We start from the raw sequence: 16009 nt of genomic DNA, 5'->3' as shown, positions 1-16009 counted from the left end.
CCCTGCACGTGCGTCTTATCAGACCGGGCTCACAAAACCAATGACAATGAGAATGGTTAAGCGACATCTACGTGTGCAAAAAAGGGCAGGTAATTCATCACGAATAGGTAAAATGTTGTGTTAAATTAAATGGAGATATCTCCGAATATTTTGACAGTACAAATGGATTATTCCAAGGAGAAATATTGTCGCCTTTATTATTCTCAATTTATATTAATGATTGTCAATCTACTTTTATTAACGATGGGTGCCAGCATTACGTACATTGAATTTATTTCTTCTCGTGTATGCAGACGATAAACTATTATTTTCCGAGAGTATATCTGGTCTTCAAGTTCTCATTAAGTTCGTATACAAGAAAGTGGAATTTAACTGTAAATACTGGTAAAACAAAGATAGTTTTTTTTAGAAATGGAGGGAAAATTAAACAAGAAGTTGTTTATATGATATGTATGAAAATGATGAAAATGATGATCATTGGCTATTGCATGTACGGAATGAATTTTTTGAGATTGGTTTAGGTTATATATGGGACAACCCAGAACTATATTTAAACTCTTTCACAATTATCAAACAACGAATATGCGATATTTTTCAGCAACAATGTTATGAAGAAAAGGAAATACTAGTAAAGGAACCCTATACATACATTTAGTCAAAGAATTCAAATTACAATCATATTTGACTAAGCCAATCCCCAAACATTATTTGATACTGTTTTCAAAAATTCGACTTTAAGCTCATAACCTCCGTTTAGAAACAGGGAGATATTTTGATATTCCATGTCAAAATAGAATTTGTACTATGTGTGATTTGAATGAAATTGAAGATGGAATGCATTTTTATAAAGAAATGAGGGAAAAATAAATTAAAAGATATTATTTTATGAATTGAAGCATGTTTAAATTAATACAATTACTATCCAGTGATAAACATTCAGAAACCAGAAAACTAGGTATTTATCTAAGCCAATCATACAAGAAAAGAAATCTAAACAATTTAAAGTAATTAATATCACTCTCTACATAGAACATTGTATATTATGTAAATACGTTTGTATTGTTTCTGTAATTGTGTTGTATTTTGTTTGTATTTTGTTTGTATTTGTGTTTGTAAATGTTATCTGATGGACAGAAATGTCCAAGGATATAAAGAATTTGAATTTTGAGCACTATTTTAACAGTGAAAATAATTTATTGTATTGATTAAGAATACATGATAATTCATTAGAAACACCAATTAATCAAATAATTAGCTTAATTTGATACTTGTACGTTTAAGTAATCAGACAGTGATAAGTTGGCACATATATTTTAATCACATTAAATACATAATGTAATCATATAACATAAATAATAACAGATTCATCATAAAGATAAACATAACAATGAAATAAAGACCCCAGCCCTTCAGATTATGATAGTGTAATGAGTGGTCAGCAAATGGGGTTTTTAGAAACCACACATCCAATTAAGTTTTTAAAGTTTATTATTACGTACAATAAAAACCCTGAAATATTCAAAGAAGAATATTACACAGTGACAAAATAATACAAAATATCTATTAACAAACAATATCAGTAAATATATGAAAATAACCCTGACATAGAAATATATTATTGAAAGAATAATATATTGTACATATAATTATTTATAAAGGATTGACCTGCAGCGGTACCGGTGACATGTAAATGCAAATATACAATTGCCTAATTTAGATGAAATATTTAAATAAAGGCTTACCCTAGAAGGAGGGGTTTTAACACACTGCTTAACTTTTTAAGCGAAAGGCTTAAAAACTTACTAATTAATAATATATATATAACTGAAACTAGCTTAGAAAGAAATAGAATGTTATGTAATGGTTGAAATGAAATGTATATAATTGGAATGCTAGAACTGATAAACTATTGACTACTTTATGCAAATGTACATTACAGCCACAAAACTACTGAGTGCCAAAATGATTTTTGAACAGTAAAACTATAATATACAGATAAAACCAACTATGTATAAACTTAGCTAAAATATAAATAAAATACAAATACAAGTAAAAATAGTATCCGGAGAAATATCCGAAACACAGAAAACTTCTGATTGTAAAGAGAAGGTCTTTACAATGCAGAAACCAAATAAAATATGATAGTAAAATGCATACAGAAAGCCAGAAACCAAGGGGAGCCTGGGTAAACAAAACAGAAACCATGGTAGAGACCAATGGAGAGAAAGAGTGAGTGAATAAAGGAATAACATCACTCAGATGAATAAGAGAGTAGGAAAGAAAGATAGAGTGAGTGAGTGAAGAAAGAGTCTCACTCAGATGAATGAAATAGGAGAGAAAGAAGATATGTGAACTGCGTTACAGTGTTTGTTAGTAAAACATTATCACTAATTAAAACCTGGATAAAATTAAAAAATAATATTTACACCTAAAATATAGCTCTATTACAATAGATTGAAGACAAAATAATTTTTAAGTGTGAGAACACAGGGAAAACCCGAAGTCGGTCACAACCTTTAGTGTTTGACCAAATTGGGGATCTAACTAACGATGTACAGCATCGCTTGACCAGTTACCTATTGATTTGATCATGTCCACAGGGACGAATTGTTTATGCAGCCGTGTCGCATTATCTCTGCGAAAGGAGTGGCCTTTTATGTGATGCGGTTGAACCTTTGCCCGTAATAATGCGTCCTCCAGTGTTTGCAAGAAAAATTGATAATTCAAAGCTTGACCATGTTCAAGCAAGAGTAAAGGACTAAATGCTGTGTAGAACGAACAGAATGCAAGCATTTTGCGCAAAGCAGCAACTGGGCAAAGAGCATTATTGATTTGAGGCAATAAAACCTCAAGGTGTCGCTCTCTAAATTGAATAGTTTTTGTTCATCTCAAACAAAACAAATATCCCCAACTACATGCTAGCAAATCAATACATCGCAAATCTGTAGATAGATCAAAAGTGGTTTTTACGGCAACATTAATTTTGATAGGCGTAAAAGACCACAAAAACCAAAAAGACATGTACACCAAAATGAATGATGGGAAAAAGACTGAAAATCTACAACAGATTTGATAGCCAGTAAAATCGGTGAGGTAATAATAGCTGTAACGGGAGTTTGTGCCACACCCAAGTGGTAAAAGTTCAAGTGGATAATCTCCTTGAAAAGGATTAGAGTAGCCTGATAGTTTGTGAATATGCGGTATGGTATTTAGATATTGCTGGATAGTTGCATCGTATATAGCACTTAACGTACAGTTATTGATGGCACAGATCCAAAATTACAACCGACATATAGTCATAATGAAAGGGTTTTTGGAGGTTCCCTTATTAATACATGACACTATTAATTAACATGATAGTAATCACCATTGTAATAACCGCCTGCCCCTCCATACAGGCAATCAGTTTGTATTGACGTTATTGGGCGCTGATCAATTATTCTGCAACTACTATTAAACACTGTCATAAAGGAAAGACACCAATGAAGGTCTGAGATAAAGTCACTGTTAAGTATAACCTTATGATGTTTGTCTACTAGAGTGCATTTCAAGTCAATAACACGTCGCAAAAAGGTGCGCCCTCCAGGTATGATCTGGGAAGCCCACGAGAGTTTGTCTATAAGAGTTTCGAGTTGATGTTTGCTAGCACGTTTTCTGCAAGCGAAGCGTCTTAGGATCAGTAAAATTACACAGTTTATCACAGGGTAGGGAAAAAGTCATATCCACAGTATATTGATTTGAACTCCTAGAAAAGTAAGCACATTCGTAGGACAAATCACATTGGACCAGTTAATGGTAAAACTCAGTTCACGCAGTAGTTCAAGGGGCTAGTAAGTGCAGATTGACATTCGGCAAACGATGCACCAAACACCAAAAAGTCATCAAGATAAGCAATTGCCCGGTATCCATATTTTTTCCACAATATCCAACAGATGAAAAATTGTGGGACTTTTCCTAGCACCAAAGGGGAGCGTAGTGTCATGTGAATAAGTTGGGTGTATGTCACCAGTAAATGTCCATTTAAGACCGGTAGCAGGATATTTAGAGGGATGAAGCCGCACGTAAGTCAATCTTAGCTAAGAAACAATCTTCAGAAACATATTTTGATGCCTTCCGCAAATCCATATTTGAACAGCTACAATCAGTAAGAACACGGTCATTTAAACTTGAGCCGATTGGTTGACTGGAGTCATGTATTAGTCAAATTTTTGAAGCGAACTTAAGCACTGCACCTAAAGCACTGACAATTCTTGTCTTAACCTCGGCAATTACAGAATTGCCATGTTCAAGCTCAACTATGATTTGGTTTTCAACAAGGGATCTGAAGGACTCTGTCCATTTCAATACAGGGTTGATTATTGGTAAGCGCCACATCGAATATTGAGAAAGCATGTTTGAGAAAAGGATCTCCCTGTCAGGATGGTCAACACAGATAATGTTTCCAGGTACTAACTCTAGACCTAACTCTCTTTGGCTCTTCTCTAAAAGATAGTTTACACACTGTGACATTTTCCTGTCAGCATTGTGACTTTTCGGACGGGTAGACGATGCCATTAAACATTTGTTAATACTGCCCAAGAGTACACCAAGACGCCATGCTGCACAATAACGGAAGTTATTGTTTTGCCCGCTATTAAGTAACCACCTATGAAATAGCGCTTGTATAATACGTAACGTATATTAGCCTACGTGATCAAAACGTATCTACCAATATATAATTTATATTATACATAAATTATCACGTTGACAATAAAAAATAAGGAAACCCATCTTTAAGTCTTGACTCAAGTTTTTTTCTTAAATCCTAAATTTAAACAAAAATCTGAACATAAGTTCAAATCAGAGGTCATAGGTTCATGATGCTATATTTAGAGCCTTATTCAGTAGCACAAGATCAAAGACACTCTGTCGTCTGCATGGTGAGTGATATTCACCAGTTAAAGTGAAGGTCTAAAGTATAATTTAAAGGGACAGTGATGTAGGTAAGAGGGGCTGACATGGAAAAAGTGTCTAGTCGTTCGGATGGGACAATAAACTGAGGCCCTGTGTGCTACGGGCTGTGCACTTTAAAGATCCCTCGACATTTGAATATCGAAATAGAGCAGGCTAATGCCGCTGTCCCGGCAAAATTTCCCTTATTACACCCTTCATGGCGTTGTCCGTCTTCATTAGCCCACATGGTTCAGAAAAGTAGGACGTAAAATTCATTTCATTTCATTTATAAGCTTTTATTTTTTATATATAGCCACTTCAGATAGTTGACTGTAGAATTCTTGCCTCATCAACAGACGATCATTTCTCATTTTGATGATCCAAACTACGTTTCGTTTTAACATTTCAATTTCAAATAGAATGTTCAATATCTGCTATTAAAATTTAATGTTCATTTGATTCAGTCTGGCAACTTTATAAAATTGATTTTAAATTGTAAGAATTCCATGAATAATAGTTCATAATTTGACCTCATTTTTAATTCTGAAATTTGAAAAACTCGGAAACGGGATTTTATCTACTATAACATGTATTTAAAGATGGGTTCCCTTATTTTATGAATAGAAAGTAAAGGTGTTGTAATGGCTTGTAAAAAATGCCAGTTTGTCTCACATGTATCTAATTAATTCATAATTAGATAAATTAGAAGAGAAATACCAGAAGAATTCCAATGATTGACCGATCAAGAAAGGTCAAAATGTCTCTTTTTTGTTTATCCAGACTGTTCATACATGGACATTTATGATTGGTTAAAACTCTTAATTATATGCAATAAGAACATAATAATATGATTAAAAATACCTGATAATTCATTAGAAACACCAATTAATCAAATAGTTTGCTTAATTTGACAATAAAAGATAAGGAAAACCATCTTTAAAGTTCTCATAAATCCTCCTTGAGTATTTTGGCAGTTCAAAATGGCCTTCATTTCCTGTTTTCTCATAAATAAGACACTAGTTAACCCCAATATAAATTAACAGTACAGTGGTGTAACCTATTTTCGTGCGTATAAGGATTCAACACCGAATTTGGTCAAAGTTAAAAAAACATGAAATATTTTTTTATGTCTTAGATGTTTCCTCGGATATTCTATGAAATAATTAAAATTGGTTTGTTTTGATTTTCTTTATGAATCCCTCACTTTGTCCCATATTTCATGAGTAACCAACTCAACAACGGCGGCAAAATGCGCCACCTATTGTACAATGTTTGATCTATAAATCTAGAAAACACGCTGTATGGATACCGGGTGGTATAATTAACTTCTCTTATAGTATTTATCTTTAATATCAATTCATTATAACTAGTGACAATTCCTTCAAAGAACAACGATTTAAAAAAAAAATGGTGACTGACAAAATAAGATACGTAGCGTGATTTATTGCTAAAAGTCACTGAAACAACATAAGAATATGGCCCACATTGTGTTCCATAGAATTTTTCTGCTGACACGGAATCCGCTAGTTGATCACGTGACTTCATTCATTGGGCTACATTCTAGCAGACGACACTTGGAATTCCGATTACAGCTTGGGTTTATAAGGAAATTCGGCCGTTAAAAAATTATGACGTTTGGTAATAACTGAAATCCACCATTTTGTATTTGTCAAAGTATACGTTCATACATTTTACCTTGCTTGAAACTACTGGATTCATTCTACTAGCTGATATTGTACAGAAAACCCATGTTTATCAAAACAAGCAAATGCGGAGGTCATGCAAGGTCGCATATGTAAATTATTAATCATTTCCGGAGATTCACGAAAAATAGGTTAGCACGAAATTAGGTTACTTGACTGTATATAAATGTTTTAAGACATAAGAAACCCACTAGAAACGACGAAGTTTTAATAAATGCGAATCAAAATTTAACTAGATTGGCCAAAACTAAAATTTGGTCTGATAAAATGCTTATCAAAAGTTTCAATCTAAATTGACCTATATCCGGTCATGTGATTGTCGGTCACGTGATTGTAGTTTAATTAACATCCTTGTAAGAAAAGTCGCCATATTAGAAGTTAGTAAAGTATATAGACAGCATTGAACAGATATTGTCAGGTATTGTCAAACATTGTCATTTTATTATTTACTAAAACTGTAAAGGTACTATATAGAGGATCTTAAACGAGTACTTATGTAATATGAAATTCATGAATTGGGTTGCCAGATTTGATATAACCCGAGCCTTGGTGAAATAGTTTGATACAGTGTGAAATATTTAATCCGGCAACGAATTGCATAAATTTTATATTACATAAAAACGAGTGAAAGATTCTGTTTATTACACAATTATCAATAAACTCATATTTTCCTTAAATTCCTTGAACTTTTTATACGCCCACATGAAAGGGGAGGCGTATATTGGCGTCACCCATGTATGTTCGTCCGACAGTCCACAATTGCTCGTTAACATTCTAGAAGGCGCAATTATTGAATGATTTTGACAATACTTAGTGTAAGCCTTTGTAATCACCCAAGAATGAAAATCAGACAAATCGATCACTTACCTCGTTAGCACTCTAGAAGGCACAATTCTTGACAGATGTGAGTGTTTGTTATCACCCATGGATGAACCATTACGAAAATCAAAAAATATTTGATATGAGTTATTGACCATGATCTTGGAAACTCGTTCAATTTTTAGATCGTAAACACTTAAGGACTTGATTCTTGCCAGATTTTGACAAAACTTGGTAATATTATTCAGTGGGCGTATATTACCTTGCCTGGCAAGCTATGTTTGTATACAGGGCCTTCATTTTGGAGTTGTCAACTTCAAAGAATGGAGGAAGGTGCAGGATCTGAGTTGACCTAGCTATTTTAATATTTTTGTAATAGCGCAATTTTAGCTAGAAAAAGCTGAAAATTGAGTCGAAAATAGAAAATTCGAATGATTTTCTATTCTGATTTCTAAAATAGAGGCTTTTTTGGCGCTATTCTCGAGCTATTTTCTATTTTAAGTGCTAACCTCAGATCCTGCACCTTCATGAAAGAATGTCATGTTGTTCTGTTTACATAATGTATGAATACATGACCCAATTTGTATAGTTATTAAACTATGCTACGAGTTCATATCGTTTTTATGAACCAGTGTAATCTACTAGATAACAGAAATATTGTGTGATCAAATTGATTCAATGATATCTAGCCTGTCTTCATGTACTGCTTAAAACCTTTGGTGAGATAGACAACAGACTCTATTCGAGCCGACAACTGTCTAAGTGACTGGAATAGAGGCGGATATTTCGTACCTCAAACATATTGTAAAAAATATAAAGACGAGACTGGAAAGGTTCTGTAATGGTTTCTAAATGACGGTTAAATTGAACTATCGTATGTTCCTTGATTATCTTTTGTTTCGTAATTTGGTGCTGGGGGTTCGAATCCTTCAGACATTGGAAGTCGGTCCACGAGAATTGATATAAAACTGGTTTTGCGAGTTATACGGTTATAAATAACTATAAATCACATCCTTGTTGAGACCAGGAAACAATATTTAGTAAAAAATTATCACTTCTGCTAAAACGTTTATCAATATTGTCACGTAAAGAGTCTCGCCCAGGAAGACACAACGGAATTCACTATTCGATATGATAATAATGATAGCTTGCCAGGCAAGGTAATATACGCCCACTGGCAGCTTTGACTTTGAATAAAAATATTTAGCAGTACAGTAACAATCACCAATATGAAATATTCAACCTTCAGTCATACACTTCTTTTGAACTCTTTAGGGCGATACTGAATAATATTGAATATGAGTTATTGCCCTTGTTCTTGAAAACGTGTTCAATTTTTAGCTCGTGAAAACTCTAGAAGGCAAATATTCAATCTTCAGCACGGGACTGAATAATAAAACCAAGTTTTGTCAAAATCCAGCAAGAATCATGCCTTTTAGTGTTTAAGAGCTAAATTTGAAAGCGTTTTCAAGAACAAGGGCAATAACTCATACTAAATATTTTTCAATTCTTCTGATTTTCAATAGGGTTCATCCTTGGGTGATTACGAACATTCACACCAAGTTTCATTAAAATCCGTCAAGAATTGTGCCTTGTAGAATGCTTATGAGCTAAAAAATTGAACGGGTTTTCAAGAGCAAGGGCAATAACTCATACTAAATATTTTTCGATTTTTCTGATTTTCAATAGGGTTTATCCTTGAGTGATAACAAACACTCACACCAAGTTTCGTCAAAATCCGTCAAGAATTGTCTCTTCTAGAGTGTTTACAAGCTAAAAATTGAACGCGTTTTCAAGAACAAGGGCAATAACCCATACTAAATATTTTTCGATTTTTCTGATTTTCAATATGGTTTATCCTTGGTTGATAACAATCACTCATGCCAATTTTCGCCAAAATCCATCAAGAATTGTGCTTCTAGAGTGTTTACGCGTTTTCAAGAACAAGGGCAATAACTCATACTAAATATTTTTCGTATCTTCTGATTTTCAATAGGGTTTAACCTTGGGTGATTACGAACATTCATACCAAGTTTTGTCAAAATCCGCCGTTTACGAGCAATTGTGGACGGACGGACGGACTTGGGTGACGGCAATATACGCATAAAAATCACTTAGTTTAAGAGTCAATTCGACACAGGAATGGTCTGTTCTATTTCCTGAAGTTATTTTTATCTTATCTACAAAGCTCATTCATTTGTCAGAAACTAGAAAGAAGTCCAATCTGGCCTTTTTGACTGGATTTTGTCTTGACCAAGTATATATTATATTATACTAATATCTACAGTTACATTCGATATTTAATTTGTATTATGCTGTAAGCTAAAATGTTTGCTCCTTCCTGCTTATAATAATCAGTTTGCAAACGAGCTTTTAACTCAGCATCCATGTACTTTTAGAGGAAATAGACAAAACTAAACAGGAAGTAGCCTTTTTTAACCAAACTTAAAAGTTACATCAGAATCAGACCACAAATTCTTTCTAGACCAAAGGAGAAGTAGGCCTATAATAGACTTAGCCTAATATTAATGATGACTGTACTGAAATATTATATATTATAGTATAATCGTCTTCTAAACTTGTAATAATATCATTTATATTAGAAGTTTGGTTCATCTTGATTTATAAGCAAGAAAGTATATTTTTGGCTATTTGTAAGTTAAGAGCTACCATGTTTCCATTAAAATCCCTTCTTTCATTTAAAACTTCAAATTCAAATTGTTCTTCATTAAAAGTGAAACTCCTCTAGAGTTATTTGTTCCAAAGCTAAAATATATCTCAAATCACCATTCTGATCTCAAAAGATTATGGATTCCATTTGTGAAATGAGTGTCTTGAATGCAACAAATATTTACCTCCTTATTTTGTAACATATTGAAAACATCCTTTCTTTTACTACTGTCTCTCAGACCTCTACAGTTGACAGATATAATTCTTAACATACTCATCTTTTCTACTTCATATAGATTAGATAACATTGCATTAAGTTTTCTTTGAGAAAAAGAAGTGTGTTAACATTACCTGGATGAAGATGAACTAAAAAACCTGAAATGATATGTTGTTTCACACACTCACACATACTGAAAAAATATACCAATAAAAATATGAGCAATGTGGACATTAAAATTAGTAATAAAATAGATAGATGACCCCGTGTTTCACATCTATCATTTGGAGAAGACTAAAAGAGTTTCAAAGCTAGATTCTTGAGTTCACAGTCTAAGTCATGCAGGTATTTTACTATGTTTATATGGAGCAGTGTATAGCATGACATTTAATAATAAAGTTTACAAAATTCTACAAGTTTGAGCTTCCATCTAAATAATCTAATTCAAGCAAATATAAGTAATGTCAACTTGGAAGTTATTGTTACCTGGTTGTATGAGAGTTATATCCTCACTGAACCTCGGGTTGGTAGTAAGAGAATTCATCAAGCACAGTTTATCATGGCACAGTTATATATTGTGAGATCAAAGTTCTAATGAAAGATAAACATTGTATAATTATTGAGAATGCCTGAAATATACTAATGCTGCACTGCATATTAAAGTTTGGTTGTCACACAAAGTAGAAATATAATAATTGTTCACTTGACTGTACTAAAATTGTACCAATTTTTAAAATTAAGGAAATTGTTAGTTATTTTTTACTGGAGGTTTTCCATGGATTATCTTTATTTTCACGAGTTTCTAACCACACCCTATTATACTTTTCTATAATTCTTGTATAAATCCTATCTCTACTGCGCAATGCTTTTTCTGCTAAAATTCCTTTTTTATCATAGCTGGAAGGTCTGTCCTTATTGATTTACCCCGGGGAAGGGTATGACCATAGCTACTTGATAGAATCTGATTTTTATCTGAGAGGCGAGGAAAACTTCACAAGGAATGCTCCTGATTTTTCGAGTTTAGATTTTTAGGTTTTCACACAATTATTGAGTCTATAAATGTTTTTGATAGTTTTAGTTCATTGAGTAAATAATCTTTAACAATCTTTTCAACATTTTCGTTGTTTACCTTTTCAAATCCATAAAGAATATTATATCGTCTGCTTCTAGACTCCAAATAAAGTGACTTGTCGTCTGTATTTGTGACACGTGACTCTAGTACACTGTTTTTTTTCTTCCAAATAAGAAATGCGTCTCTCTATTGTCTGTGTAAGTTAAAAAGTTTTTTGAATTTTTTCGATATTTTTCAAGAGAATTGGAATATCAACCTCAAAATAGTACTGTTAGTCTTAGAAAGTTTTTGCGTTAATAAAAATATAATCTTTTGTAAGTTTACATTGAAACAAAACACATTTCTCTCCTAGAAATTTCAACCCAAAAAAGTTGTCCTCTGTAAAAACAAATTTTGAAGACATAATGTGCTCATGTTTATATTTTTATCAAGGCAAAGACATTCTAAGACTATCAGTACTATTTTGAAGCTGCTATTCCAATTCTCATAGAAATAATAAGAAAAAATCAAAAAACTTTTTACTTTGCTCAGACAATAGTTTTTTGTATAGATCTGATTGTTCATCTGTACATTTTTCTAGCTCAGTCAATTTATCATTATGAAATTTCAAAGCACTTATAGTTTCATTTATTTCTTGTTTCAGTAAAATTCAGATCGCCTTTTACACAGCCTATTTCCTTATTAATGTTATTTATAGAACGTTCTACATTACCGAGCATTTGGATTAATTTTTCGTCCAGTTGTCCTATGATATCTTACATGTATTACAAGTTCTCGTTGGTAACATGCTGGCTTTGTCTTGCTTTCATTTTTTTTCTGTTGTTAGTTAAACAAACATGGCGGACCTGTTTGGTGATGAAGTATTTTGGTTATTATGATATCTTTCCCCCTCCTGGTTTTGACATTTCGGGATTATTATCGCTGTAATTTACCGTCTTGTATAATATTCTGTAGATTCTTGGCTTGTTGTTTGAATCTTATTGAGGTCTGTCGGAGTATTTGATGTAAAACACGGGGTCACAGCTCACTACATGCGTCCGTTCATCTCCGCTAAGTCTCACTCTCAATCAAAAATCAATATTTGAGTTAGTTTTAGACAAGATCTTATAATTACATGATAAAATAATTACTGTTTTATTTATTACAGATTGATTTAAAAATGTCAACTAGAACATCTTTAGTTGATGCCGTAAAGAACAATGATCTATTGGATGTAAATAGTTTAATACAGAGTGGTAGTTGTAATGTCAACTTACAGAACGGTAGAGGTGAAATACCATTACATACAGCTGTATTAAATGATAATGTAGACATTGTAAAGTGTTTAATACAGTGTAAAAACTGTGATGTTAACTTACAGACCAGTAGAGGTTATGTACCATTACATATAGCTGTAGACTGGAATCAGGTAGACATTGTAAAGTGTTTAATACAGTGTAGTACCTGTAATACTAATATTAAAGATAAGAACGGGTATTCACCATTCTCCACTACGAGAGGATTACAATTTCTTTATAAAATAGCACAACGTCAGGATCTAGAATTAGTTCAAGTTTTAATCCAACATAATGTTGATGTTTTAACTAATCATGTTAATAATCAGCTTCAATTAGTTAAATTAATTCTGAGTAAAAATGATTTTAGATCTGTATGGTTTTTTATTCAGAATGGTCTCTATATTAATTCTTTAACATCATCAGGTGAAAATATAGTCCATCTATTAGCTCAATTTTATATGGATTATTTCTATATAGATTTTAGTTTTTTGTTTTATTATAAATTAGATTTTAATCTTATAAATAATGATGGTAATTCACCGTTAATGGTGGCCTCACTTTTGAATAATTTTCAATTTGTAGCTACTTTAGCCTGTGACGTCAATAGACAAAACAATCAGGGTCATACAGCACTTCACCTTAGTGTCATCGGGTTTACTTTGATAAAAGAAAAATTAAATATGATGAAAGTCAATTCAATAATGAAAGAGTTATGTGCCTTTGAATACTATCCCAGATATCTTAAATGTATTGATATTTTACTCAATCTTGGTGCAGACGTCAATATACAAGATAAAGGCGGGAAAACAGTTTTAATGTTGGCTTGTATGAAAAATGATAGGAAATTGGTAGAAAAACTATTAATACATGGAGCTGAGGTGAATATTGTAGATTACCATGGTCGATCTGCTCTACAATACATAGATTTACCAAACAATGTTTATGATTTAACATGTTTTAATTTACTTCTATCTCATGGTAGTAAACAATTTTTTAATCAGCCATGTATTAATGGTAACACTATTATTCAAAATGTACTCCAATTCTCACCATTATGGCAAATTGATCAAACAGTCAATATCATCAAATTTCTTGTTTATAAAAATGTCAACCTTCAACTTTTAACCTCCGCTGATGGAGAAATCTCCTATGGTCAGTTATCTCTGGAGGAATTTTCTTCACAATCTAGGCATGAATTAAGGCAAATTCTGTATTTAAGTGGTGGTTCATTTATACAAATTACACAAATATTACATTTTGAAGAAGAAGAAAATTATGAAGCATCATTGCCAGAAACTTTAAGAGAAAAACCGAGAGAAAAATTCTATCTTTTCGCCAACAGTCTGAGCCTTAAAGAAATTTGTAGACGATTTATCAGACAAAATACAGGTCTAACAATTCATGATCGAATTTCAGAACTTCTGAATTTTCCAACCCTGACTGATTTTCTGATGTTTAAAGATTTTGATTCTAAACGATTTTCACTGCCTGTTCAGTTAGAGTCTTTTATTGATAATGATGATGATGATTATGATTCCTATGATTTAAATAAGGAGAATGATGATTATGAGAATGATTATTTGGTGTATAATGATTGTAAATATTTAAATGAGGTACAAGCAGGTTTAAAATACCGTGATTCAAAATCATTTTCATTTCACAATTATTGAATAAAACAAACAATTTGAGATAAATATGAATTATGAAATATGTATTGGGGGATAAAATGATAATTGTATTTAAGACAACCATACCTGATTTGCATTTCAAAATCTGTCTAAAACTAAAAAGCGTCCTACTTGGATTTATTTTCGAATCAATAACCACAATCTTTCCATTTTCCATTCATGTTCAGTAACATACCACAATCACCAGCTTATGGAGTGAACATTTCACAACTCATCTGCTATACTAGAGCTTGTTCTATTTATGATGATTTCCTAGTTAGAGGTCGAGTATTAACTTTGAAATTGCTGAAACAAAGTTACTTGACACACAAACTTCATGTAGGAAATTTTATGATCGTTATAGAGAACTCCTTGATAAATACAATAAATCTGTTTCTGGTATTTTGGCTGATTTGTTTGGTCAAGCAGGAATTGATCCGGTTGTATCTCATGATTTAGTGGCGGGTGTCGAACGAAGCAGACCATGTTTACTCTTTTCGAAACACCTGATGGTACTTCTCTTTAGAGGAGTTTACTACTATACTACATTTACTCCCGATTTTGCCATTCTTTGGACGAGATTTTTGATTGACGGAATTTTGCTTGTATAGATTTTTATAAAGCCTGATTTCTGATTTTGAATTATAAGAATAAAACAATATGAGAAAATCTGTATTGGGGTTTAAACTAATATTGTATTAGAGATAACCATCCCTGATGTAAATAAAACATACTATAACAGAGATTCAGATTGAAACTTCAGTCGAAATACTGGCTTAATTAATATACATATATATCATTTATATTGTATTTTACATATTCTTTTTTAATTTAGAAGAGGGGGGGGGGGGCATCTTATTAATTTGTTCTGTTAAGAGCTTAATATTTGGGGATTTCTTCCACCAATCTAAAAATAATGATGCCGCGAAAATATAAGAACTATAGGATAGTAAATGGCATTCATTGACTTCACCAAGTAAGATCAAATTAAATGGTACAAAAATATTACCAAAGCCTTGTAAAGACTATAACCAATAAAATAAAGCTTGGTGTAAATAGTGGGAACTTATTTAATTGTTTACGAATTAATGTTTCTTACAGTATATGTATTTTAGTTAAAAACAAGTATTTATTACACAGTGTTATTAACTCACTGAACATGTATTGTATATGATAAACATATTATAATAACAGTATTTATTACACAGTGTTATTAACCCACTGAACATGTATTGTATATGATAAACATGTTATAATAACAATATTTATTACTCAGTGTTATTAACTCACTGAACATGTATTGTATATAATAAACATGTTATAATAACAGTGTTTATTACACAGTGTTATTAACTCACTGAACATGTATTGTATATAATAAACATGTTGTAATAACAGTATTTATTACACAGTGTTATTAACTCACTGAACATGTATTGTATATGATAAACATGTTATAATAACAGTATTTATTGCACAGTGTTATTAACTCACTGAACATGTATTGTATATGATAAACATGTTATAATAACAGTATTTATTACACAAGGTTATTAACTCACTGAATAGGTATTGTATATGATAAACATGTTATAATAACAGTATTTATTACACAGTGTTATTAACTCACTGAACATGTATTGTATATGATA

The 16009-nt window shown here is 32.0% G+C and overlaps 1 protein-coding gene across 1 annotated transcript; it reads left to right on the top strand.

Moving 5' to 3' along the window:
- Nucleotides 1–12249: 12249 nt before the first annotated feature.
- Nucleotides 12250–14360, top strand: LOTGIDRAFT_175376 (hypothetical protein; the record flags this gene model as incomplete). The annotated part of the gene is made up of 2 exons (XM_009056401.1): nucleotides 12250–12273; nucleotides 13080–14360. 2 exons carry the CDS (start codon nucleotides 12250–12252, stop codon nucleotides 14358–14360), a joined length of 1305 nt encoding a protein of 434 aa, XP_009054649.1.
- Nucleotides 14361–16009: the final 1649 nt, after the last annotated feature.

This window comes from Lottia gigantea, assembly GCF_000327385.1.
Source record: "Lottia gigantea unplaced genomic scaffold LOTGIsca_274, whole genome shotgun sequence".
Classification (NCBI taxonomy): domain Eukaryota; kingdom Metazoa; phylum Mollusca; class Gastropoda; family Lottiidae; genus Lottia; species Lottia gigantea.
The sequence above is the reverse complement of the archived record's forward strand: the minus strand, read 5'-3'. Positions and strand labels throughout refer to the sequence as shown.